The sequence below is a fragment of the Pongo pygmaeus genome, chromosome 9 (assembly GCF_028885625.2).
Source record: "Pongo pygmaeus isolate AG05252 chromosome 9, NHGRI_mPonPyg2-v2.0_pri, whole genome shotgun sequence".
NCBI classification, from domain to species: domain Eukaryota; kingdom Metazoa; phylum Chordata; class Mammalia; order Primates; family Hominidae; genus Pongo; species Pongo pygmaeus.
In genome coordinates, this window is record NC_072382.2 from 55,208,793 (window position 1) to 55,234,757 (window position 25,965).

Consider the following 25,965-nt stretch of genomic DNA (forward strand, 5'->3'; position numbering starts at 1 on the left):
ATAATATACGCAGGGCCAAAGTCTGTAACATAGGAAGCATTCAATAACTGTTGGTTCTGTCCTCTACATTCCATAACCCACCTGTGCAGCAAAATGATTGTCCAAGTCTCTGAACGCTCTTTGTGTTATCTGTCTGTACCAGGTATTTGAGCTCAAGCACAAAGTTCTTTATATCTACAGAGAATCATACACTCATCAAGCTGGAATAGATAATAGGAAGAACTGTTCTCTCTCTCTTAATCATATCCTCATAACTAAAACAGAAATTCCTAAAAGACAGGAAGAGTGCCTTCATTTCTACAGTATACAGTTAAACATACAGGGAGCATTAAATGCCAAGAAATGCATTTTTATGTGCTTAAATACTAAAAAGGGATGGGGACATGTGTTACAAACGTACTATGTGCAAGTTGCTTTTAATACATATTCTTATATAATCTGCATTACCTTCAGGAAAGACATCTCTGGAACTTTACAAATAAGAAGATAGATTCATAACTGGTACATTCATTCATTAACAGTATATTGTCTGCCAGTTATTTACCTGGTACTTCTAAGCACTTGCTGAATGAGAGATAGTTCTGACCCTGGTGAAGCTTACAATCTAGAAAGACCAATGATGAACAAATAAACACCCACATAAACTATACTTAGAAACTGCTACATAATTTGCAGAGTCCCTTGTTCAAAATTTACTAAACAATTGAAGAGGGCAACAGCATGGCATTAATCTAATCACAGGACCTTTCTAAGCACCGCCCCCGTGGGACTGCACAGGCTGATGGCCCATGAAGCCAGCCCTGCCTATACTCTCAAACTGCGGTGAGTGCGAGGACGGAAATGGAGATGTTTCAGTTGGAAAGTATGTGATAGAATGATTGCAAATTGATTCCCCATTTGTACTCACTCATCTTGAAGAGTGACTTTGTACACCCTCACTTCAAGAGGGGGAGTCTGTTTCCCCACCCCTTAAGTCTGGGGCTAGTCTTGTGACTTGCTTTGATCAGTAAAGCACTGTGGAAGCTATGGTGTACCAGTTCCTAGTCTAGGCCTCAAGGGTCTTGTGAGCATCTACTCTACCTTGAAACATTGCCGAGCACCACGGGAACAAGCCCAGGCTCGCCTGTTAGATAATGAAAGACACATGGTCCAGTCGTCAACATTGCCCCAGTCAGGAGTTAATCACCATGGGACTAAGACTATCCCAGTTGAGTCAGCCTTTGGCCAACTCCACCAGCCAGCTACAGGCATATGAGTAAATCTAGAGGGGATCAACCAAGACTGATCCTTATCAACACAATTTTTCAGCAGACCTGTGAGCTTATTGATATAAGCCCCTGAGTTTTGGGGGTTTGTTGTGCAGCAATAGCTAACCGATACATGCAGTAATGGTGAAGGACCTGCAAAGAGAGGGTGCTCCAGGAAAATATCCTGCACGTGTACCCTAGCACTTAAAATACAAATTATAATTAATTAAAAAAAATAAAGAAGACAACATTTCAAACAACCGAATGAAAACTTTCCTGGGCACAAGCAGGTGAAAAGGCCCTGTTATGTTCAAGGAACTATAAAAAGAGTAGTGTGGCTGAGGCATGGTGGGCAGAAGAGAAAACGGCATGAGAGAAGGTTGCAGAGGAGAGCAAGGACCAGATCTTACACTGGTTTGACATGCAATAGAGAGTCACTGAAAGAATTTAAGCAAGAGAGTAACGTCACTGGCTTCAAAAAGCAAAGCAACACAAGTTCAACAGCTATAATAAAGAGGTATGTTCAGGATTCAAACTCAGATCTCCATCCCTTGAAACCAAGATTCTTCTTCCCAGCCCTGGAGTTCTTGTTATGTTTCAGTCTAAAGCAGGTCCCAGAACCAGTAGCATCACCATCACCTGGCAGCTTGTTAGAAATGAAAAGATTTGGGTCCCAACCTAGGCCCACTGAATCAGACTTTGGAAACAGGACCAAGCTACCTGTTTTGTTTTGTTTTTTAAAATTTTCCATTATAAACATTTTAAGTGCACAATTCAGTGGCATTAAATACATTCACAGTGTTATGCAACCATCACCACTATTAATCAAACTTTTCTATTGCCTCAACAAAAACTCTGTAACCATTAAGCAATAACTCCCATGACTCCCGCCGCCATCCCGTTAACCATTAATTTACTTTCTGTCTCAATAAATGTGTCTATTTTTGATATTTCATATAAATGGAATTATAGAATAGTTGTCCTTTTGTGCATGGTTCCTTCACATAACATATGTTTTTAGGGCTCGTCCCCATTGTAGTACGTATCAGAACTTCATTCCTTTCTTATGGATGAATAATATCCCACTGGATACATATACCAAGTTTTCTTTATCCATTCATACATGGGTAGACATTTGGCTTCATTCCATCTTTTGGGTATTTTGAATAAGGCTGCAGTGGACACTGACATACAAGTGTCTGTTTGAGTCCCTGTTTTCAATTCTCTTGCCTATAAACCAAGGAGAGGAATTGCTGGATTACATATAATTCTGTGTTTAAATTTTTGAGGAACCAACAAACTGTTTTCCACAGCAGCCGCATGATTTTATTTTTTAATTTTTTTAATCAACATTTTATTTTTATTTTAAATTTTATTTTTAAATTTTACTTTAAGTTCCGGGATACATGTGCAGAATGTGCAGGTTTGTTACATAGGTATACATGTGCCATGGGGGCTTGATGTACTATTGACCTGTCCTCTAAATTCCCTCCCCTTGCCCCCACCCCCCAACAGGCCCCAGTGTGTGATGTTCCCCTCCCTGTGTCCATGTGTTCTCATTGTTCAACTCCCACTTATGAGTGAGAACATGTGGTGTTTGGTTTTCTCTTCCTGTGTTAGTTTGCTGAAGATGATGGCTTCCAGCTTCATCCATGTCCCTGCAAAGAACATGATCGTGTCCCTTTTTATGGCTGTGTAGTACTCCCTGGTATATATGTACCACATTTTCTTTATCAAATAGTCTATCATTGTTGGGAATTTGGGTTAGTTCCATGTCTTTGCTATTGTGAATAGTGCTGTAATAAACATACGTGTGCATGTGTCTTTTCAGTAGAATGACTTATATTCCTTTGGCTGTATACCCAGCAATGGGATTCCTGGGTCAAATGGTATTTCTGGTTTTAGATCTTTGAGGAATTGCCATACTGTTTTCCACAATGGTTGAACTAATTTACATTCCCACCAACAGCGTAAAAATGTCCGTATTTCTCCACAGCCTCACCAGGATCTATTGCTTCTTGCCTTTTTAATAATCGCCATTCTGACTGGCATAAGATGGTAACTCATTATCATTTTGATTTGCATTTCTCTGATGATCAGTGATGTTTAACTTTTTTTCATATGCTTTTTGGCCGTGTAAATGTCTTCCTTTGAGAAGTGTCTGTTCATCTCTTTTGCCCACTTTTTGATGAAGTTTTTTCTCATAAATATGTTTAAGTTCCTTGTAAATTCTAGATATTAGACCTTTGTCAGATAAGTAGATTGCAAAAATTTTCTCCCACTCTGTTGGATGCCTGTTCACTCTGATGATAGTTTCTTTTGCTGTACAGAAGCTCTTTAGTTTAATTAGATCCCATTTGTCAATCCTGGCTTCTGTTCCAATTGCTTTTGGCATTTTCATCAAGCTGCATGATTTTATATTTCCACCAGCAATACACAAGAGTTCCAAATTTTCCACAACCTCACCAACACTTATTTTCCCCTATTTTCTAATAGGATGGGAATTTTATTTTAAAATTATAACCAGTGGGGTATGAAGTGATATATTATTGGAGGTTTAATTTGAATTTTCCTAATGACTAAAGATGTTGAGTATCTTTTCATGTGCTTATTGGCCATTTGTATATCTTCTTTGGAGAAATGTGTATTCAGATCATTTGCCCATTTTTCAGTTGGGTTGTCATTTTGTTCAGTTATAGGAGTACTTTGTATACTCTGGACATTAAATTTTTATAAGATACATAATTTCAAAATATTTTCTTCCTTTTTTTGGTTTTGTTTTCATATCCTTAATAATCTCTTTTGATGAAGAAATTTTTTTTTTTTTTTTTTGAGACGGAGTCTCGCTCTGTCGCCCAGGCTAGAGTACAGTGGCGCAATCTCGGCTCACTGCAAGCTTTGCCTCCCAGGTTCATGCCATTCTCCTGCCTCAGCCTCCCAAGCAGCTGGGACTACAGGCACCCGCCACCATGCCCGGCTAATTTTTTGTATTTTTCAGTAGAGACGGGGTTTCACCGTGTTAGCCAGGATGGTCTTGATCTCCTGACCTCGTGATCGCCCGCCTTGGCCTCCCAAAGTGCTGAGATTACAGATGTGAGCCACCATGCCTGGCTGATGAAGAAATTTTTTTAAATTTTGAAATCCAATTTATCTATTTTTTATTTTGCTGGTCATGCTTTTTGTGTCCAACAGAATCCATTGTGAAATGCAAGGCCATAGAGATTTACTTCTACTTTTTATTCTAAGATTTAATGGTTGTAACTATTATATTTAGAATGTTAGTTGATTTTGAGATCATTTTTATATATGGTGTGAAGTAGGGGATCTAACTTCTATACATAGAATCATGGCATCTGTAAGAAGAGATAGTTTTACTTCTTTTCCAATTTGAATGCATTTACTTATTTTTCTTGCCCATTTGCACTGGCTAGAAATTCCAGTACAGTCTTAAAGAACAGTGGTGATATCCTTGCCTTGTTCCTGATCTTAAGAGGAAAACTTTGAGTCTTTCACTATTGAGTATAATGCTAGCTCTGAGTTTTTTCATTAATGCCCTTTATTATGTTAAGAAAGTTCCCATATGTTGCTCATTTTCTGAGTGTTTTTATCATGACAAGATATTGGATTTTGTCAGATGCATTTTCTGTGTCAATTGAGATGATCCTGTGGGTTTTTTTTTTCCTTTATTCTATTAATGTGGCATATAATATTGATTGATTTTTCTTATGTTAAACCATTCTCCTGGGATAAATCCCACTTGGGCATAGTGTATAATCCTTTTAATACACTGTTGGATTCAATTCATTTGTATTTTGTTGAGAAATGCTGCATCTACATTCATAAGAGATACTGGTCTGTAATTTTCTTTGCTTATGATGTCCTTATCTGGCTTTGGTACTATAGTAATTGTGACCTCATAGAATGAGTTAGGAAATGTTTCTCCACTTCAATTTTTTGGAAGAGTTTAAGAAGGATTGATGTTCATTCTTCTTTAAATGTTTGTTGCAACTCACCAGTAAAGCCATCTGGTCCCAGACTTTACTTGGTTGAGAGATTTTTGTTACCAGTTCAAACACTTTACTTATTATAAGTCTCTTCAGATTTTCTAATTCTTCATGATCCAGTCTTCTTCATGATCCAGTCGTGGTTGGTTATGTGTATCTAGGAATTTGTCCATTTCATCTAGGTTATCTAATTTGTTTTCATATAATTATTCATAGTCTTCTATTTTAATCCTTTTAATTTCTGTAAGGTCAGTAGTAATGACCCTACTTTAAATACGACAACCCATTGCCTTCTGGTCTCCATGGTTTCTGATGATAAATTGACTGCTAATCTCATGAAGAAGTCCTTGTATTTGACAGTCATGTCTTGCTTTCTGCTCCCAAGATTCTCTTTGTGTTTATCTTTTGATGGTTTTATCATAATGTATCTCAGTGTGGATACTTTTGAGCTTATCTTACTTACAGTTTGCTAAACTTCTTGGATACATAGATTCATATATTTCATCAAATGTTAAAAGTTTTAACCATTATTGTTCCAAATTTTCTTTCCAGTACTTTCTATCTTCTCCATCTGAGACACCCCTGGTGCATACATTAGTCTATTTGATAATGTCCTACAGATACATCCCTCAGGCCTTGTTCATTTTTCTTTATTCATTTTTCTTTTTGCTCCACAGCCTTGTTAATTTCAATGATCTTATCTTGAAGTTCCATTACTCATTCTTCAGCCTGCTCATATCTTCTCTTGCATCCCTCTAGTAAGTGTTTTATTCCAGTTGTACTTCTCAGCTGCAGAGTATCTGTTTGGTTCCTTTTTATAATTTATATCTCTTCATTGATATTCTCATTTTGTTTATACGTCATTTTCCTGACTTATTTCTTTATCCATGTTTTCATCTACCTCTTTAAGCACATTAGAGATAGTTATTTTAAAGTCTGTACAGTAAGCTCAACCTCTGTGCTTCCTCAGAAATGGTTTCTGTTCATTTATTTTGTTCCTTTGAATGACAATACTTTCCTCTTTCTTTGTTTGCCTGTGACTTTATTTGAACACTGAACATTTGGATGTTATAATGTATTAACACTGGAGAACAGATCTGCCCCTTTACTGGGGTTTGCTGAGTTTTGTTTTTCTTTGTTTTTGGTTGTTGAATACTACAGTAGTACGTTTCTTTAGTGGCTTACCAAACTATTTTTGCAGAGACTGTATTTCTAGTCATGTGTAGTAACTGAAATCTCTGTTCCTAATCTTATGTTATAAAGTATTTTGGGCCAGGCAAGGTGGCTCACACTTGTAATTCCAACACTCTGATAGGCTGTGGAAAGAGGATTGCTGGAGGCCAGGAATTTGAGACCTGCCTGGGCAACATAGTGAGACCTTGTCTCTGAAAAAAAAATAATAAATTAAAAATTAGCCAGGCATGGTCACATGTGCCTGTAGTCTTAGCTTCTTAGGAAGCTAAAATGGGATGATTACATGAGCCCAGGAGGTCAAGGCTGCAGTGAGCCATGATCATATCATTGTCCTCCAGCTTGGGCAACAAAATGAGACACTGTCTCAAAACAAGAAAAAAGAAAAAAAAGAAAAAAAAACTTAAAAAAAATATTTTGACAGGGATTTCCTTGAATGTCAGCAGCCAAAAACAAGAAAGAGAGACTCCTCCAACCTTTGCAGATTTTCTCCGTGCTGGGAACCTTCTTCAACACTTAGCCAGGCTTGCACTGATCCTAGGGATCAGCCCAAGATGAAAGCTTTGGGTGTTCTCAAGTCTTTTCTGACGTTACTTCTTGCCCTAGGCATGCATATGGCTTTCTAAATTCCTTGAACACACAGGTGATTTTGAATGTCCTAATTGTCCAAAAAAACTCTTTTTCCAGCATTTTCTCTTTGCTTTACGTGATCTACTGTATGTCTCAACCATACTCTTTGGCCCCAGGCAGCTACATGGTGTTTGTTAGATTTGAAATGTTTTCCTAAATTAACACATAATAATTGTACCTATGTATTGGGTACATTTGATATTTGGTACATGCATACAATATATAATGATCAAATCAGGATAATTGGGATAACTATCACTTCAAACATTAGTTATTTATTCGTGTTGGGAACATTCCAAATCTTCTCTTGCAGCTATTTTGAAATATGCAATAAATCAATGCCTGCCACTTTTTTCTAGCATGGAAGAGTTCTGAGCTACAAGTACCTTTTGTCAGTTCTTCACATAGTCCCAGATAGTTAGAATAGATAAGCGAAATAATTTGTGAATAAGGTCTGCTCTGCTCACTCCACAACCAGAGACTGTTGTCCTACACTAGGAACATGAGCTGAAATCTTTCAAGACTGCCACTGGGTTAAAAACGGTATGGTGCAAAAGGCAAGTAAACATGCCTCACAGCTTTCCTACTCCTTTAAGGTTGCCTTTTTCTTGATTCAGCATTCACTCAGTTGCTATAAACCTCTGACTATTTTCCTAAGTTCCAACAAAGTTTGTTCTGACAATTTCTGCTTGTTTTTCAGCGTTTCTGTCGAGAAACAGCAGCTTCAGGTTTTCTACTCTAACATTTTGTTGACATCCAGCTACTTGTGTTTTAATGAGCCTTCCAGGATATTTGTATGCAATCTAAAGTTAGAGAACCACTAATCTAAAAAGTCACTAATTAGAAGCTAATTACTGACCATATGTTAGATTTGTGGGCTCCTTATAGAGATAAGGCAAAACCATAATCTAGGCCATCAACACATATTTCCCGTATGTCAGTGCACTCAAATTTGAGCCTTCAAACTGAATAAATCAAAACCAATAAGAAGGTTGTGAAAAAAATGTGTCAGTTCTTAGACCCTACTGTTCAGATTCTCAATGAAGAGGTCTAAGTGTACACAATAATTTGATTTTTAAAGTCTTCTAATGTGATTTTAATGTCTTTTCAGGATTGAGAACCAGTCATTGTCCTTCATTACAGATCCAGGGCGCACAAGAAAAGGAGAGCTTCACCAGGAAGTAACTAGCTACAGAACAAGAAACGCCATTGCATTGAATGTGAGTTCAGTTTTAAAGTGAGACACTTGGACGAATTTCTGTTCATTCTTGGAAACATGGCAAAATTATATACATATACATATATACACACACACATATATACATATATTCACATATATATGTGGATTATCACCCTGAAAAAGTATGCCATTTTAAACATTTTGAATATTTATGATGTACAAAACAAAATATAGCAAACACTTGAGAAATAAAATATCCTCAATATAGTTGAAGTCTTCTGGGTTCACAACCCTAATAAAACTCACATTTCCTCCTCTCAGAAGTAAACTATTCTAAATTTAGCGTTTATCATTCCTATACATTTGTCTTTGTATATATATGGATGTATCAATAAGTTGTATATTGAATTATCTTGCATTTTGAAATATATAAATGATTTAATACTGTAATTTTATCCTGCTACTAGCTTTTCATTTAAAATTACTTTAGCAATTCATCAATTTTTGTTCAATTTCACTAATTTTTATGTTTCTATGTCCCTACTACAATGTATTTAAACATTCTCCTATTGATGGACAATTAGGTTTTTTCCAAGTTTTTGAAATTATCAAAAAAAAAAAAAAAAAAAACTCCTGTGATGATGCTTATACATATATACCTGGGTATATGACCAAGAGTTTCTTCAATGTTTATACCAAAGAGTTGGACTCCTATGTCAAAATGTATGCACATTACAAGGATTCCCAAATTTCCCTATTTGTTCCACCAGTTTAAGTTTCCAACACAATGGGTAAGAATCCATTGTTCAATGACTTCCCCTACACATAGCATTGTCAGATGGTTTTTCACTTTTGCCAGGCTAATGGGTGAAGAAATGGTTTCTCATAATGGTTTTAATTTGCATTTCTAAGATAACTAGTGAACTTGAATTACTTTCAATATGTTCACTGGCTATTTATGTTTTCTACTTTGGAAAACCGTCCTTTTATATCTTTTGCCTGACTTCCTATTGAGTTAAAAAAGCTTTATTGGCCGGGCGCGGTGGCTCACGCCTGTAATCCCAGCACTTTGGGAGGCCGAGGCGGGTGGATCACAAGGTCAGGAGATCGAGACCATCCTGGTTAACATGGTGAAACCCTGTCTCTACTAAAAATACAAAAAAATTAGCCGGGCGTGGTGGCAGGCGCCTGTGGTCCCAGCTACTGGGGAGGCTAAGGCAGGAGAATGGCGTGAACCCGGGAGGCGGAGCTTGTAGTGAGCAGAGATCGCGTCACTGCACTCCAGCCTGGGCGACAGAGCGAGACTCCGTCTCAAAAAAAAAAAAAAAAAAAAAAAAAGCTTTCTTATTGATTTACAGCATTTCTTCAATGAATCCTTTTTTTTGCTAATTGTTGCCAAGATCTTCCTTGATGTATTGTCACAATTTTTAGAATTTTATGCAGTAAACACAACAATATTTTCTTTAAGGACTTGTGCATTTTTTTATCTTGTCTAAGAACTTCTCTATCCTGACTGAGATCGTGAAGATATCTTCTTATGTTGTCTTCTAAACCTTTCAACATTGAGCTTTGACAGTTAGGTATTTAATTCAATTGTACTTGTAAGTGATTTTTATATATGGGGTCCAGGTATATATTTGAAGATTTTCCTTATACTGTACACAAAAATCAATTATATCACTCAATGTCTGTGTCTATAATATATATATAATGTTTTTAAATAACTGATTTTCCTAACTAGGTATTGATGAATCCATCCTTTCCTCATTGGTCAGGAATGCCACATCAGTTATGTTTCAAGTTTCCAAGTTTCCACATATGATGAAAGGGTCATTTCTGGCCTCTCCATTCTGATCTCTTGGTTCATGTGCTGATCAATGTAGTGATATCACACTCTGCTGATTGCTATAACTTTACAATAAGTCTTCACATCTGGATGGCTAAGTCCCTTCCTTTTTCTCCCTCAGAAAATGTCTTAGTTATTCTTGGCCTCTGGTCTTCCCTAAAAATTTTAGCACAGCTTGCAGAGTCCATCAGGAAAAAAAAACAAAAAATCCTCTTGGGAACTGATTACAAGTTCACTGACCCTAGTGACCAATGTGGAAGAAGCAGACACTTTTATTATTATCAGCCTTCTTCTCCAAGAACATAGTGTACTTCTCCCCAGTTAGGTCTTCTTCAGTGGTTTTCCATAAAATTTTATAATTTTCTTCATAGGTGTCATGTATATATTTGATTTGATTTGTTCCTAAGTATTTTATTCACCTTTTGATATTATAAATAAAATATTTAATTACAGTTTTTGTTATTGTTGCTGTTGCAGCTGCTACTGTGCTACTTTTGTTCAGCAATGCAATTGATCTTATCTTGGGCTTTACGTCTAGCACTCTTTCTGAACTCTCTTGCTAATTCTAATAATTTGGTGATCATTTTTTCTATATAGGCAAATATATAAGTTAATAACTACATTTCTCTTTATTGTAATCCTTAAGATTTTTACTTATTTTTCTGGTAAGAACCTCCAGTACAACATTGAATAGAAACATTGATAATAGTCATTCTTGTGTGGTTCCTGTTTTTAACAGGAATTCTCTTAATATTTAAACCGTAAGTATGATATTTGATATGTTTACTTCATGTACTTTTATCAATTTAATGAAGTTTCCTTCCATTTCTAGTTTGCTAAGAATTTTTAATGAGTCAGTATTGAATTTCTTCTAGTGCCTTTTCTGCCTCTTGAGAAGACCATTGAATTTTTTTCTCCTTTTGTCTATTCAATGTAGTGAATTTCATTAAGAAATTTTCTGAAAAACAAATTTTCACTATTGAAATAATCAACTTGTTCTCTCTCACACACCCAGACACACATGAATACATACACACTGCTAATAAACAGTTTGCTAATAATATTTTGTTTAATTTTTTTAATCTAATCTGTTCAAAAGTAAATTGGCTTAAGCAATTCCCTTCTCATACGGTCCTTGTCTAGTCTGCAAATCAAGGTGACACTATCCTCAAAAAATTAGATGAGTGGTATTCTCATTTATTCTCCTCTCTGGAAGAGTTTATATAAGATTGGAATTATTTCCTTGGATGTGTGCTAGAACTCCCCTGTAAAACTGTGTGAGCCTCGTGGTTATTTGGTAGAGGGACATGGTAGACTGCCAGAATGGTCCCAGTCCTTTGCTCCTCACTGTGCCCATACCTTGTGCAATGTGAATTTGTAGCATATCCCATCAAAATGTCAAATCTATTTCCAATACACATGAATCTAAGCTGGGCTTGTAACTTGCTTTGGCCAATATAATGAAGCAAAGTAATCTAGTGCAAGTTTCAAGCCTAGGCCTCAAAAGGCCATGCACATTTCTGCTCTGACTCTTGAAACTTTGTTCCATGATCATGTAAACTAGTTTGGGCTAGACTTCTGGAAATCGAGAGGCCACATGAAGCAGAGATGAGCCATACCAGCGAAGGCCATTCTAGCACAACCAGGCCCCAGAAACCCCAGCAGCTGATCAAAGATGTACAAATGAACCCATTGAGAATAAAATCCAGCAGAGTAAGCCCAGCTCAAATTGCTAACCCACAAAATCGTGAGGTAAATAAAGGCTGTTGTTTTAAGCCATTAAGCTTTGTTTTGATTTGCTGTATATCAAAAGCTAACTGGTACAATAGACTTTCAATCATAAACTCAATTACTTTAATGAAGCTAAGACTACCATAGTTGTTTATTTGAAGTACATTTTGGTAATTCATATAGCTTTAGAAACTTGTCAGTTTTTCTCTAATTTTCCATTTTATTGGCATAAAGTTGTTAACAAATGGTTACTACTGTTTTAATTTTTTCAGCATTTATTGTTATTTTTTTTTATTTCTAATATATTTATGCCTTCTCTCATTTTCTTCTTGCTCAAACTTCCCAGTGTATTTTCAAATGACCAAATTTTGGCTTTCTTGATCTTGCCTGTCGTACCCTACTCATTATTTTATGAATTTCTGTTCTTACAATTTCATGCTTACTATTTCATTCCTTTTACTTTCTTTGTATACATTCTGTTGTTCTTTTTCTAACTTCCCTATTTGGATGTTTAACTCGTTAAATATCTACCTTTTCTAATACAAGCATTTAAAGATAAATACTGCTAAGAATTGCTTTAGCTGCATCTCACAAATTGTGATATTTATTATCTTTCTGAGTTACTTATTAACTTATACTATTATTTTCCCCCAGACTGATTAGTTACTTTAAATGATACTGTTTATATTGCCAAACATACAAAGGTGGGAGGTTAGTTATCTTTCCACTATTTATTTCTAAACGTAACTGCACTGTCGTCAGAGAATATGGTCTATGTATCATTTTTTGTAATTTGTGGAGACTTCCTTTTTATGGCCTTTTATGAAGTTAATTTTCACAAAGATTCCATGTTCTAGATGTGTTCATTGTTGGTAGAGTGTGTATGTGTGTGTGTATATATATATAGCCATTAAACTTGTTAAGTATGTTTAAATCCATATGCTTACTACCTTTTCTGCTAGCTTGATCTATATGTTACTGCAAGAAGTATGTTAAATATCACTCAGTATGATGGCAAATGTATCCATTTTCCCTCTAATTACCTACTATGCATATATGCATATATGTTTAGTAAACATTTTTATTAAATAACATATATACAGATAGTTACACAAATCATAAAAGTACATATTGATGAATTAACTTGACATAAACACTGTGCAATTGCCACCTAGATCTATAAATAAAGTAGGAGACTCCCCTAGTTTATTTATAGATTAGTGAAAGCAAATATTATTTATTTGTGAAAGCAAAAATATGGAATCACCCTGAGTGTTCATCAATGAATGAATGAATAAAGAAAATGTGGTATATACAAATGGTCAACAAACATATGAAAAAATGCTCACATCACTAATTATCAGGGAAATGCAAATTAAAACCACAGTGAAATAGCACCTTAGTCCTGCAAGAATGGTCATAATTTAAAAATAAAAAAATAATAGATGTTGGTGTGGATGTGGTGAAAAGAGAACACTTTTTTTAAATTATACTTTAAGTTTTAGGGTACATGTGCACAACGTGCCGGTTTGTTACATATATATACATGTGCCATGTTGGTGTGCTGAACCCAGTAACTCCTCATTTAACATTAGGTATATCTCCTAATGCTATCCCTCCCCCTTCCCCCCACCCCGTGACAGGCCCTGGTGTGTGATGTTCCCCTTCCTGTGTCCATGTGTTCTCACTGTTCAATTCCCACCTATGACTGAGAACATGTGGTGTTTGGTTTTTTGTCCTTGCTATAGTTTCCTGAGAATGATGGTTTCCAGCTTCATCCATGTCCCTAGAAAGGACATGAACTCATCATTTTTTTTATGGCTGCACAGTATTCCATGGTGCATATGTGCCACATTTTCTTAATCCAGTCTATCATTGTTGGACATTTGGGTTGGTTCCAAGTCTTTGCTATTGTGAATAGTGCCACAATAAACATACATGTGCATGTGTCTTTATAACAGCATGATTTATAATCCCTCGGGTATATACCCAGTAATGGGATGACTGGGTCAAACGGTATTTCTAGTTCTAGATCCCTGAGGAATCACCACACTGACTTCCACAATGGCTAAACTAGTTTACATTCCCACCAACAGTGTAAAAGTGTTCCTATTTCTCCACATCTTCTCCAGCACCTGATGTTTCCTGACTTTTTAATGATCACCATACTAACTGGTGTAAGATGGCATCTCACTGTGGTTTTGATTTGCATTTCTCTGATGGCCAGTGATGATGAGCATTTTTTCATGTGTCTGTTGACTGCATAAATGTCTTCTTTTGAGAAGTGTCTGTTCATATCCTTCACCCACTTTTTGATGGGGTTGTTTGTTTTTTTCTTGTAAATTTGAGTTCATTGCAGATTCTGGATATTAGCCCTTTGTCAGATGAGTAGAGTGCAAAAATTTTCTCCCATTCTGTAGGTTGCCTGTTCACTCTGATGGTAGTTTCTTTTGCTGTGCAGAAGCTCTTTAGTTTAATTGGATCCCATTTGTCAATTTTGGCTTTTGTTGCCATTGCTTTTGGTGTTTTAGACATGAAGTCCTTGCCCAGGCCTATGTCCTTCCTGAATGGTATTGTCTAGGTTTTCTTCTAGGGTTTTTATGGTTTTAGGTCGAACATTTAAGTCCTTAATCCAGCTTGAATTAATTTTTGTATAAGGTATAAGGAAGGGATCCAGTTTCAGCTTTCTCCATATGGCTAGCCAGTTTTCCCAGCACCATTTATTAAATAGGGAATCCTTTCCCCATTGCTTGTTTTTCTCAGGTTTGTCAAAGATCAGATAGTTGTAGATATGTGGCATTATTTCTGAGGGCTCTGTTCTGTTCTATTGGTCTATATTTCCGTTTTGGTACCAGTACCATGCTGTTTTGGTTACTGTAGCCTTGTAGTATAGTTTGAAGTCAGGTAGTGTGATGCCTCCAGCTTTGTTCTTTTGGCTTAGGATTGACTTGGCGATGCGGGCTCTTTTTTGGTTTCATATGAACTTTAAAGTAGTTTTTTCCAATTCTGTGAAGAAAGTCATTGGTAGCTTGATGGGGATGGCATTGAATCTATAAATTACCTTGGGCAGTATGGCCATTTTCATGATATTGATTCTTCCTACCCATGAGCATGGAATATTCTTCCATTTGTTTGCAACCTCTTTTATTTCATTGAGCAGTGGTTTGTAGTTCTCCTTGAAGAGGTCCTTCACATCCCTTGTAAGTTGGATTCCTAGGTATTTTACTCTCTTTGAAGCAATTGTGAATGGGAGTTCACTCATGATTTGGCTCTCTGTTTGTCTGTTATTGGTGTATAAGAATGCTTGTGATTTCTGCACACTGATTTTGTATCCTGAGACTTTGCTGAAGTTGCTTGTCAGCTTAAGGAGATTTTGGGCTGAGACAATGGGGTTTTCTAGATATACAATCATGTCATCTGCAAACAGGGACAATTTGACTAAAAAAGGAACACTTTTACACTGCTGGTGTGAATGTAAACTATTAACCCCTATGGAAAACAGTATGGAGATTCTTTAAAGAACCAAAAGTGGAAATACCATTTGATCCAGCAATCCCACTACTGGGTATCTACCAAGAAGAAAAGAAGTCATTATATGAAAAAGATGTACACACGGTTATGGCAGCACAATTCTCAATTGCAAAGACATGGAACCAGCCTAAATGTCCATCAACCAATGAATGGATAAAGAAATTGTGGCGTGTATATATAAATACTACTCAGCCATAAAAGGAAATGAAATAATGGCATTCACAGCAACCTGAATGAAACTGGAGACCATTATTCTAAGTGAAGTAACTCAGGAATGGAAAACCAACTATCGTATGTTCTCACTTATAAGTGGGAGCTAAGCTATGAGGGCACAAAGGCATAAGAATGACAGAATGGATCCTGGGGACTTAGGGGAAAAGGTGAGAGAGGGTGAGGGATAAAAGACTACATGTTGGGTACTGTGTACATCGCTTGGGTGATGGGTGCACCAAAAATCTCAGAAATCACCACTAAAGAACTTATCTATGTAACAAAAAACTACCTGTTCCCCAAAAACTGGTGAAATTTTTTTAAAAATATAAAAAACATCAAATCATAGAATTTAAAAAAAAAGAAAATGTGGCCTATATACACAACGAAATACTATTCAGCCAAAAAAAGAAAATGAAGTCATGTCATTTGCAGCAACATGGATGGAACTGGAGGTCATTATCTTAAGTGAAATAAGCCAGGCATAAAAAAGGCAAATATCTGGCCGGGCGCGGTGGCTCATGCCTGTAATCCCAGCACTTTGGGAGGCCGAGGTGGGTGGATCATGAGGTCAGGCGTTCAAGACCAGCCTGACCAAGACGGTGAAATCCCATCTCGAGACTCCATCTCAAAAAAAAAAAAAAAAAAAAAAAAGGCAAGTATCCACGTTCTCACTTATATGTGGGAGCTAGAAAAATTTGAATACATAGATAAGGAGTGGAAAGACAGATAACAGAGACTAGGAAGGGTGAATGGGGTACATGGAAGAGGATGAAGAGAAGCTGGTTAAAGGGTACATACATACAGTAAGATAGAAGGAATAATTTCAATGTTTGATAGCAGAGTAGGTTGACTATACTTAACAAAAATGTATCATACTCAGGCAATGGATACCCTAAATACCTTGACTTGATCACTGTATGTTATATACATATAACAACATTTACATGTACCCCACAAATTTATGCAAATCTTAAAAATTCTGTGTATGCCTTTTAATGTATACAGATGCATATCTCTAATAGACATTAGGTATCTAGAGTATTCTTTCTTGGTCATAGGACATACATATGTCCATTTTATTAACTATACTAACAAACAGCTTTCCTGAGTACTTAAATCAATTTCATTCCCACCAGCAGTGAATGAAGGCTCCAGTTGTTCTACATCCTTGCAAATACATGCTATGGTCTGTGTTTTTAATTTGACCCATTCTGATGGATATTCAGTCTGATGGATATTCAATAGCATCTCAGTTTGGCTTTACTTTTCCTGATGACTAATCATATTGATACCATCCCCTATGTTTACTGGCCTTTTGGACATTCCCTTTTGTGAAGTGCCTGGTAGCATTTTTCTCAAATGTTTTTATTGGGTAGACTTTTTGTTATCGATGTAAAGGGGTCCTTTATACAGCTTGGATAGAAGGCCTTTGTGGGACACAACTACTTTGAATAGCTCCTCCCGTTCCTTGACATGCCTTTTTACTCTCTTAGTCATCTATTTTGATGAGAAAAGTTCCAAATGTTAATATATTCCAATAGATCAGTCTTTTCCTTTATAGCTATTATTTCTTATGTCTTATTTAAAAAGTATTTTTCCTACATCAAGGTCATAAAGTATTCTCCTATGTTATCTTTTATAAGCCTTGTCAGTTTAACTTTTAGATTTTGATCTATAGCCTACTTGGAATTGATTTTGCATTATCAGTTGTGTTAAAAAGGGTTAAGATTAGTGCTTTCCCCATGGGGATATTCAGCTGACCCAGCACACTGTAGTGAGAAGGCCATCCATCCCTGCTATCCTGCTAGGCTACAACATACAGTTTGAGATTATGTTATTCAGTACATACTTCTTTAAAATAGCTTATTATTATGTGGTGATCTTTTTGGCCTTGCAGTTTGATATCAGCAGTTTCTCCAGCCTTCTCATGTTTAGTTTGGCCTATTTTTCTTTTTTTTTTTTTTAACTACCTCACTATCAACACTTATGAGTCTTTATTTTTTATTGTTTCACTGTAAGCAATATACAACAGGCTTTGGGTTTTATGAATTCAATATAATACTCTTATTTTTCATTCTAAGTGTAAATCACTTAAATTGATAATAACAATTGTGAAATGGAATTATATCTGGTATCTTATATTAAATATTTCTCCTCTTACCTTATTTTAGGTTGATGAGACTTAAAAAAAAAAAAAACCCTTTTCTCTTATACTTAAATCTCAGAGTTTGGGAGTTAAACATGATTTCTATTATTTTGATATTGTTTTAATTCTAACATGCAGACTTAAAGTCTAAAGTTAATCAGTTTCTCCATTCTTTTTCTGACCACTTAGAACACTTTAAATCACTTTAAATCAGGCCTTAGAACACTTTAAATCAGATCACCTTTACTGTCATTTTATTGCTGTCAATATTTTTTTAATTTTAATTGATTTATTTTTTTATTTATTCTAAAAAAAAACACGGGATACATGTGCAGAGTGTGCAGGTTTGTGACATAGGACATGTGCCATGGTGGTTTGCTGCACCTACTGATCCATCCTCTAAATTCCCTCCCCTCACCCCTCACCCCCCAACAGGCCCTGGGGTGTGTTGTTCCCCTCTCTGTATCCATGTGTTCTTAATGTTAAACTCCCACTTATGAGTAAGAACATGCAGTGTTTGGTTTTCTGTTCCTGTGTTAGTTTGCTGAGGATGATGGCTTCCAGCTTCACCCATGTCTCTGCAAAGGACATAACCTCATTCCTTTTTATGGCTGCATAGTATGCCATGGTGTATATGTACATTTTCTTTAGTCTAACATTGATGAGCATTTGGGTTGGTTCCATGTCTTTGCTACTGTGAATAGTGCTGCAATAAACATACATGTGCATGTGTCTATTTTTTTTTTTTTTTTTGAGACACAGTCTCTCTCTGTCACCCAGGCTGGAGTACAATGGCACAATCTCAGCTCACTGCAACCTCCAGCTCGTGGGTTCAAGCAGTTCTCCTGCCTCAGCCTCCTAAGTAGCTGAGATTACTGGTGCGTGCCGCCACGTCCGGCTAAGTTTTGTATTCTTAGTAGAGACGGGGTTTCATCATGTTGGTCAGGCTGGTCTTGCACTCCTGACCTCGTGATCCACCTACCTCGGCCTCCCAAAGTGCTGGGATTACAGGTGTGAGCCACCGCGCCCGGCCTGAGCCACTGCGCCCGGCCGCATGTGTCTTCACAGTAGAATGATTTATATTCCTTTGTGTATACACTCAGTAATGGGACTGCCGGGTCAAATGGTGTTTCCGGTCATAGATCCTTAAGGAATCACCATACTGTCTTCCACAATGGTTGAACTAATTTGCATTCCCACCAACAGTGTAAAAGCATTCCTATTTCTCCACAGCCTCACATAGGATCTATTGTTTCTTGCCTTTTTAATAATCACCATTCTGACTGGTATGATGAGATGGTATCTCATCGTGGTTTTGGTTTGCATTTCTCTGATAATCAGTTCTGGTACATTGTCTCTTCGTTCTCATTGGTTTCAAAGAACTTCTTGATTTCTGCCTTAATTTCATTATTTACTCAGGAGTCATTCAGGAGCACATTGTTCAGATTTCATGAAATTGTGCAGTTTTGAGCAAGTTTCTTAATCCTGAGTTCTAATTTGATTGCACTGTGGTCTGAGAGACTGTTATTATTTCAGTTCTTTTGCATTTGCTGAGGAGTGTTTTACGTCCAATTACGTGGTTGATTTTAGAATCAGTGCCATGTGGCACTGAGAAGAATGTATATTCTGTTGATCTGGGGTGGAGAGTTCTGTAGACGTCTACTAGGTTCACTTGATGCAAAGCGGAGTTCAAGTCCTGAATATCCATCTCGTTGATCTGTCTAATATTGACAGTGGGGTGTTAAAGTCTCTCACTATTTTTATGTGGGAGTCTAAGTCTCTTTGTAGGTCTCTAAGAACTTGCTTTATGAATCTGGGTGCTCCTGTATTGGGTGCATATATATATTTAGGATAGTTAGCTCTTCTTGTTGAATTGATCCCTTTACCATTATGTAATGCCCTTCTTTGTCTTTTTTTTATCTTTGTTGGTTTAAAGTCTGTTTTGTCAGAAACTAGGATTCCAACCCCTGCCTTTTTTTGCCTTCCATTTGCTTGGTAAATTTTCTTCCATCCCTTTATTTTGAGCCTGTGTGTGTCTTTGCATGTAAGATGGATCTCCTGAATACAGCATACCGATTGGTCTTGACTCCTTATCCAATTTGCCAGTCTGTGTCTTTTAATTGGGGCACTTAGCCCATTTATATTTAAGGTTAGTATTGTTATGTGTGAATTTCATCCTGTCATCATGATGTTGTTTGGTTATTTTGCACACTAGTTGATGCAGTTTCTTTGTAGTGTCATTGGTCTTTATATTTTGGTGTGTTTTTGCAGTGGCTGGTACCGGTTTTTCCTTTCCATATTTAGTGTTTCTTTCAGCAGCTCTTGCAGGGCAGGCCTGGTGGTAACGAAATCCCTCAGCATTTGCTTGTCTGGAAAGAATTTTATTTCTCCTTCGCTTATGAAGCGTACTTTGGCTGGATATGAAATTCTGGGTTGAAAATTCTTTTCTTTAAGAATGTTGAATATTGGCCCCCAATCTCTTCTGGCTTACAGAGTTTCTGCTAAGAGGTCCACTGTTAGTCTGATGGGCTTCCCTTTGTAGGTGACTTGGTCTTTCTCTCTGGCTGCCCTTAACAGGTTTTTTCCTTCATTTCAACCTTCGTGAAGCTGATGATTATGTGTCTTGGGGTTGATCTTCTCGTAGAGTATCTTAATGGTGTTCTTTGTATTTCCTGAATTTGCATGTTGGCCTGTCTTGCTAGGTTGGGGAGGTTTTCCTGGATAATATCCTGAAGTGTGTTTTCCAGCTCGTTTCCACTCTTCCTGTCTCCTTCTGGTACTCCAGGCAATGGTAGGTTCGGTCTTTTTATGAAGTCCTATATTTCTTGGAGGCTTTGTTCATTCCTTTTCATTCTCTTTTCTTTATTCTTTTCTGCATGTCTTTTTTCAGTAAGGTGGTCTTCAAACTCTAATGTCCTTTTGTCTGCTTGGTCAATTCAGCTATTGATACTTGTGTATGCTTCACAAAGTTCTTGTGCCGTGTTTTTCAGTTGCATCAGGTTGTTCATATTCCTCTCTAAGCTGGTTATTCTAGTTAGCAATTCCTTTAACCTCTTATCAAGGTTCTTAGCTTCCTTGCATTGGGTTAGAACATGCTCCTTTAACTCAGAGGAGTTTGTTATTACCCACATTCTGAAGCCTGCTTCTGTCAATTTGTCCATCTGATTCTCCATCCAGTTCTGTGCCCTTGATGGAGAGACACTGAAATCATTTGGAGAAGAGGCACTCTGACCTTTTGGGTTTTCTGAATTTTTTCATTGATTCTTTCTCATCTTTGTGAGTTTGTCTAGTTTCAGTCTTTGAGGCTGCTGACCTTTGGATGGGGTTTTTGTGGGGATCTTTTGTTGTCGTTGATGATGCTGTTGCTGTTACTTTCTGCTTGTTTTTATTTCAATAGTCAGGTCCCTCTTCTGTAGGGCTGCTGCAGTTTGCTGGGGATTCACTTAAGGCCCTATTCACCTGATTCACTCCCATGCCTGGAGATGTCACTTAAGGAGGCTGGAGAACAGCAAAGATGGATTCCTGCTCCTTCTGGGACCTCTGACCTCGAAGGACACCAAACTGATGCCAGTAGGATCGCTCCTGTATAGGGTATCTGACAACCCCTGTTGGAGGGTCTCACTTAGTTGGGTGGCACAGGGAGCAGGACCTGTTTAATGAGGCACTTTGTCCATTGGTGGAGCAGGTGTGCTTTGCTGGGGGGAAACCTACTCGTCTAGGCTGCCCGGATTCTTCAGAATTACCAAGAGAAGAGGCTAAGTCTGCTGGTCCACACAGACTGTGGCCACCTCTCCCCCTAGGGGCTCGGGCCCAGGAAAATCCGAATTCTGTCCCTGACTCTCCAGCTGGAGTTACTGGAAATCTGCCTCCCTTGGCTGCAGAGAGGGGGCTCCCCTTTCCCGTGTGGCTCTCAGATGGACCGTCGCACCACACTGTTCTTCCTTCTCTCCATGAGTCACGCCAGCCTTCTAGTCAATTTTGATGAAAGAACTTGGATATGTTGGTTGATGGTGAAGGATTCCACTGTCAATGTTTTTAATTTTATTTTTCTAAAATTAAGCATTACTATTATATTTTAATCAAACAAGGATAATGGCAATCATTCAGAATAATAATCACTGAGATTTGTGCATACTGTCAACATGCATTTGCTCTCCAATTCTTCTTGCACTGTATGTCTTCCTTCCAGGAAGTTTTTTAAATGAAGATCTATTGGTTATAAACTGAGAGTTTCACTTCTCTACTAATGTCTTTATGTCACACTCATTCTCAAATGACAATTAAGCTTGGTATATACTACTACATTTGAGAGTTATTTTCTCTCAAAACTTGGAAAACACTTTTTCTACTGTCTTTTGACTTCTGCTTTTACTATTTAAAAACCAGCTGTTCAATTTGTTATCCTTTTGTGAAAAATTTGTGTTTTGTCACTGGCTATTTTTAAGATCTTCTCTGTTTCTTTGGAGTTCTGCTATTCTGCCAATATATCTAAGTGTGGCTATCTATTTATCTTGATTTGTATAATAGGCTGCTGATGTGGCCCAAAAAAATTCTTCCCTCTTTGTATCCATATCCTTGCAATGTGATACCATGGAGCAGCCCTTCGAGAGATGAAGTCTATTTATTTACACTTTGACTCTGGATTTGGCCATATGACTTGCTTTGGGCAATAAAACATTAGCAAATGTGATCAAGCAAACAAAGCCTTGAAAATATTAATACTCTAGGGATTGCACTCTTCCTATACATGGAATCCCAGGGCTGACATGTAAATAAGCTGAGCTAGGCCACTGGAGATGAGAGACCGTGTGGAGGACAACTGAGGAACAAGAGTCAACAGCCAGCCAACCCCCAGAGAGGTGAAGAGGCTCTCAGATCATCCTGCCACCTGCTAGCATGCCAATTAACCACAGACATGGGAGGCAGCCTAGCAAGTATCAGCTTAGCCAGGTCAAAGTAGAAAATTGGGTTTTTGAGCTAAATTAAATGGCCGTTCTGATGCCTCTATGTTTTCCAAGTGAAATCAACAACATATACTTTTATTTCATTGTTCTTTCAGTAATGAGAATTAATGTCTCTTATCAGGTTTAGAAAATTCTTACCCGTTATACTTGTAATAGTTAGTGCCCATAACCTTTATCTCTGTTTATTATCGGAATTTTCAAATATATATGCATATATAGATATAATATATTCTTTATCATCTTCCTTAGTTTTTAAATATATGTATATTATAATAATATACATATCTAAGCAGCTATCTATCTAAGAAGCCACTTACAAAACAGAGGCATCAGAACAGCCATTTTATACAGATATGCGTACATATACACACATATTAAACAGATATGTAAACTTTTTTTATATACATGTATCTTTTCTATATTTTAACCTCTTTCCTATTTTCTTCTCTTTATCTCTGAAGCACTACTATTAGTTTAATTACTTTAACAATATTTTCCATTTCACAAATGCTCTTCCTACCTGTGTCTAATCTGTTTAGCAGGTTCACTGAGGTTTTTGGTTTTTTGTTTTTTTTTTTTTAACTTCAACAACTGTATCTTTCATTTTTGGAAGTGCTTTTTAGTTCAGCTATTTCTGGGCCTATTTATTGTCTCTAGTCATCATACATTCTTTATTATTTTGATTCTTCAAACATTTTAAACAGAAGTTTTTTTTTTAAAAAAAAAAAAAAAAGCATTCTTTACCTGCTAATTTCATTTTCTGTAGCCCTGTGAGGACTAACTGAGCATTTTTTTGTTTCTTTCCACTGTCATTCGTGATGACTTTAGAGCTCCTATTTTATGGACTTAATCTGTGGGCATCCTTTGAGGTCTACATCAAAAGTGACTTTCTCCAAAGATAATTTGTATTTTCTTCATCAGGACTCCTAAGGTATATAATCCAGGGCCACTTTAATATACTTTATTGAGCTTCATGGGTAAAGTAAATCTGGGTGTCAAGTCGGCAACCCTTCAAGTGCTATGGTTTACTAGTTCTCTGGGAAGTATTATTTTTTCTCATCTGGAGATGAGATGCAGACAGGATAGTTTCTGGATTGCCTCCCTCTGCTAGATAATGGACTGGCTTTACTTTAAAAATTTCCATTCCAACACTCAGTCACGCATGGGATCTAAGTAATTTCTCCCATCCTACACAGACGGTTGAAATTTAAGGCTCTAACTGAAATTTTCATAGATTGCTAGTGGGAATGCAAAAACTGGCACGGCTACTTTGAAAAATGGTTTAGCAGTTGCCTGTGAATTTAAACATACACTTAATATACAACCCAGTAATCCCATACCTACACACTCACCTAAGTGAAATCAAAACCACTGTTCACACAAAAACCTGTATGCAAATGTTTATAGTGGTTCTATTCATAATTGTTCCAAACTGGAAATAACCCAGATGTCCATCAACTGAAGAATGGATAAACAAAGTATGATACATTCATACAACAGAACTGGAATACTACTCAGCAATAGAAAACAATGAACCACTGATACACACAACAACTTGGTGAATCTCAACATACAAACTTATGTAAATACACACACACACATAATGATTCCATTTATATAACATTCTGGTAAAGACAAAACTATAGGGTCAGAAAACAGACCAGTGGTTGCTAAAGGCTTCGGGTGAGGAGAAGGGTTTAATACAAAGGGGGACGGAAACTTTTGGAGATAAAGAAATGGTTCTTTATCTCAATTATAATGATGATTATAATACTGTGTAGATTTTCCAAAACTTGTGACACTGTACATTAAATGGAATGAATTTTCCTGTATGTAAATTACATCTTACTTTTTTTTTTGTATTTTTTTATTATACTTTAAGTTCTAGGGTACATGTGCACAACGTGCAGGTTTGTTACCTTGGTATACATGTGCCATGTTGGTTTGCTGCACCCATCAACCTGTCATTTACATTAGTTATTTCTCCTAATGCTATCTGTCCCCCAGCCCCAGTGTATGATGTTCCCCACCCTGTGTCCATATGTTCTCATTGTTCAACTCCCACCTGTGAGTGAGAACATGCAGAATTACACCTTAATTTTTTAAAAATAAAAAGGAAGGAACCTAAGGCTCTAAGTTCCTGGTACTGATACCCCTCTGGCTTTCTCTCCCCTCCATATATTTGGTCCCCAAGGACCTCCTTTCGTATAAGAACAATGCTGAATTTTAAAATATTTTTGTGGTATTTTATCGAGCTTTGTAGGCATTTTGAAGCAGAAGGATTTTTAGAATATCTAGTCTGCCATATTGCCAGAAGCAAAAGTGTGTCATTCTTTCAAAGAACAAGACTGTCTTAAAATTTCATGGTATTTTTAAGTTTTTTAATTTATTTTATCACTGTATCCTTATGTTTCTGTGAAGTATAATAATGCAGTTTTTTTTTTTTTTTTAATTTTGGATGTAGGGGGTACACACGCAGGTTTATTACATGGGTATACTGCATGATTTTGAGGTTTAGGGTATGGATGGTCCAGTCACTCAGGTAGTGAGCATGGTACCAAATAGTTTTTCAGCCCATGGCTCCCTCTCTCCCTCCCGCCTCTAGTAGTCCACAGTGTCTACTGCTCCCATCTTTGTGTCCATGTGTATTCAGTGTTTAGCTCCCACTTATAAGTGAGAATATGCAGTATTTGGTTTTCTGTTCCCAGTAATGCAATTAAACCAAAGCTCAAGGAAGCAGAGATGTATTTTTCACATCTAGACATCTACTCTAAACTGAATTAACATATAATCTGAGAAGGGAAACCAGTTTGAAGACTATCCTAAATCCTTCAGAATTGGGAGGTCAACATTTTGAAGATCATTTGCATTCTGGATCATCCATCCCTGGCAGCAGAGTGAACTGGATAACCTTGGGCAAGTCACTTAACTCTCTGCCTGGTTTCAAAGTACCTACTTCACAAATTACTGTGACAAGTAAACCAGTTTATTCATGTCAAGCACATAGAAAAGCATGTGTCACAAAGTAAGTGTTCAATAAACATTAGTAGTTATTATGCCATGCCTTTCCCACTAATGTAATTATAAACATATCTCCAATAACACAGAAAACTGACCATCGCCTATATATATACTTCAATAAAAAGAACGTTAGTGCTTACTTTGAATAAGCCATGCTTTTGGTTGCGCTGGCCAAGCCATAAATTGGTTCCTGGGGGAAGGTTGGTATCTGGAGGGTCTATCACACGCTCATAAATCCTGTAAAGGCAAAGAACACAGTTA

The 25,965-nt window shown here is 37.0% G+C and overlaps 1 protein-coding gene across 1 annotated transcript in view; it reads right to left on the bottom strand.

The window, feature by feature from the left end:
• Positions 1–25,965, bottom strand: part of LOC129008626 (protein kinase C-binding protein NELL1-like) — a 462,105-nt gene that overhangs the window by 207,176 nt on the left and 228,964 nt on the right. Inside the window, exon 5 of the mRNA XM_054441007.2 lies at positions 25,845–25,941. Within this exon, the coding sequence (XP_054296982.2) occupies positions 25,845–25,941 (97 nt within the window). The remainder of the gene's footprint in view (positions 1–25,844; positions 25,942–25,965) is intronic.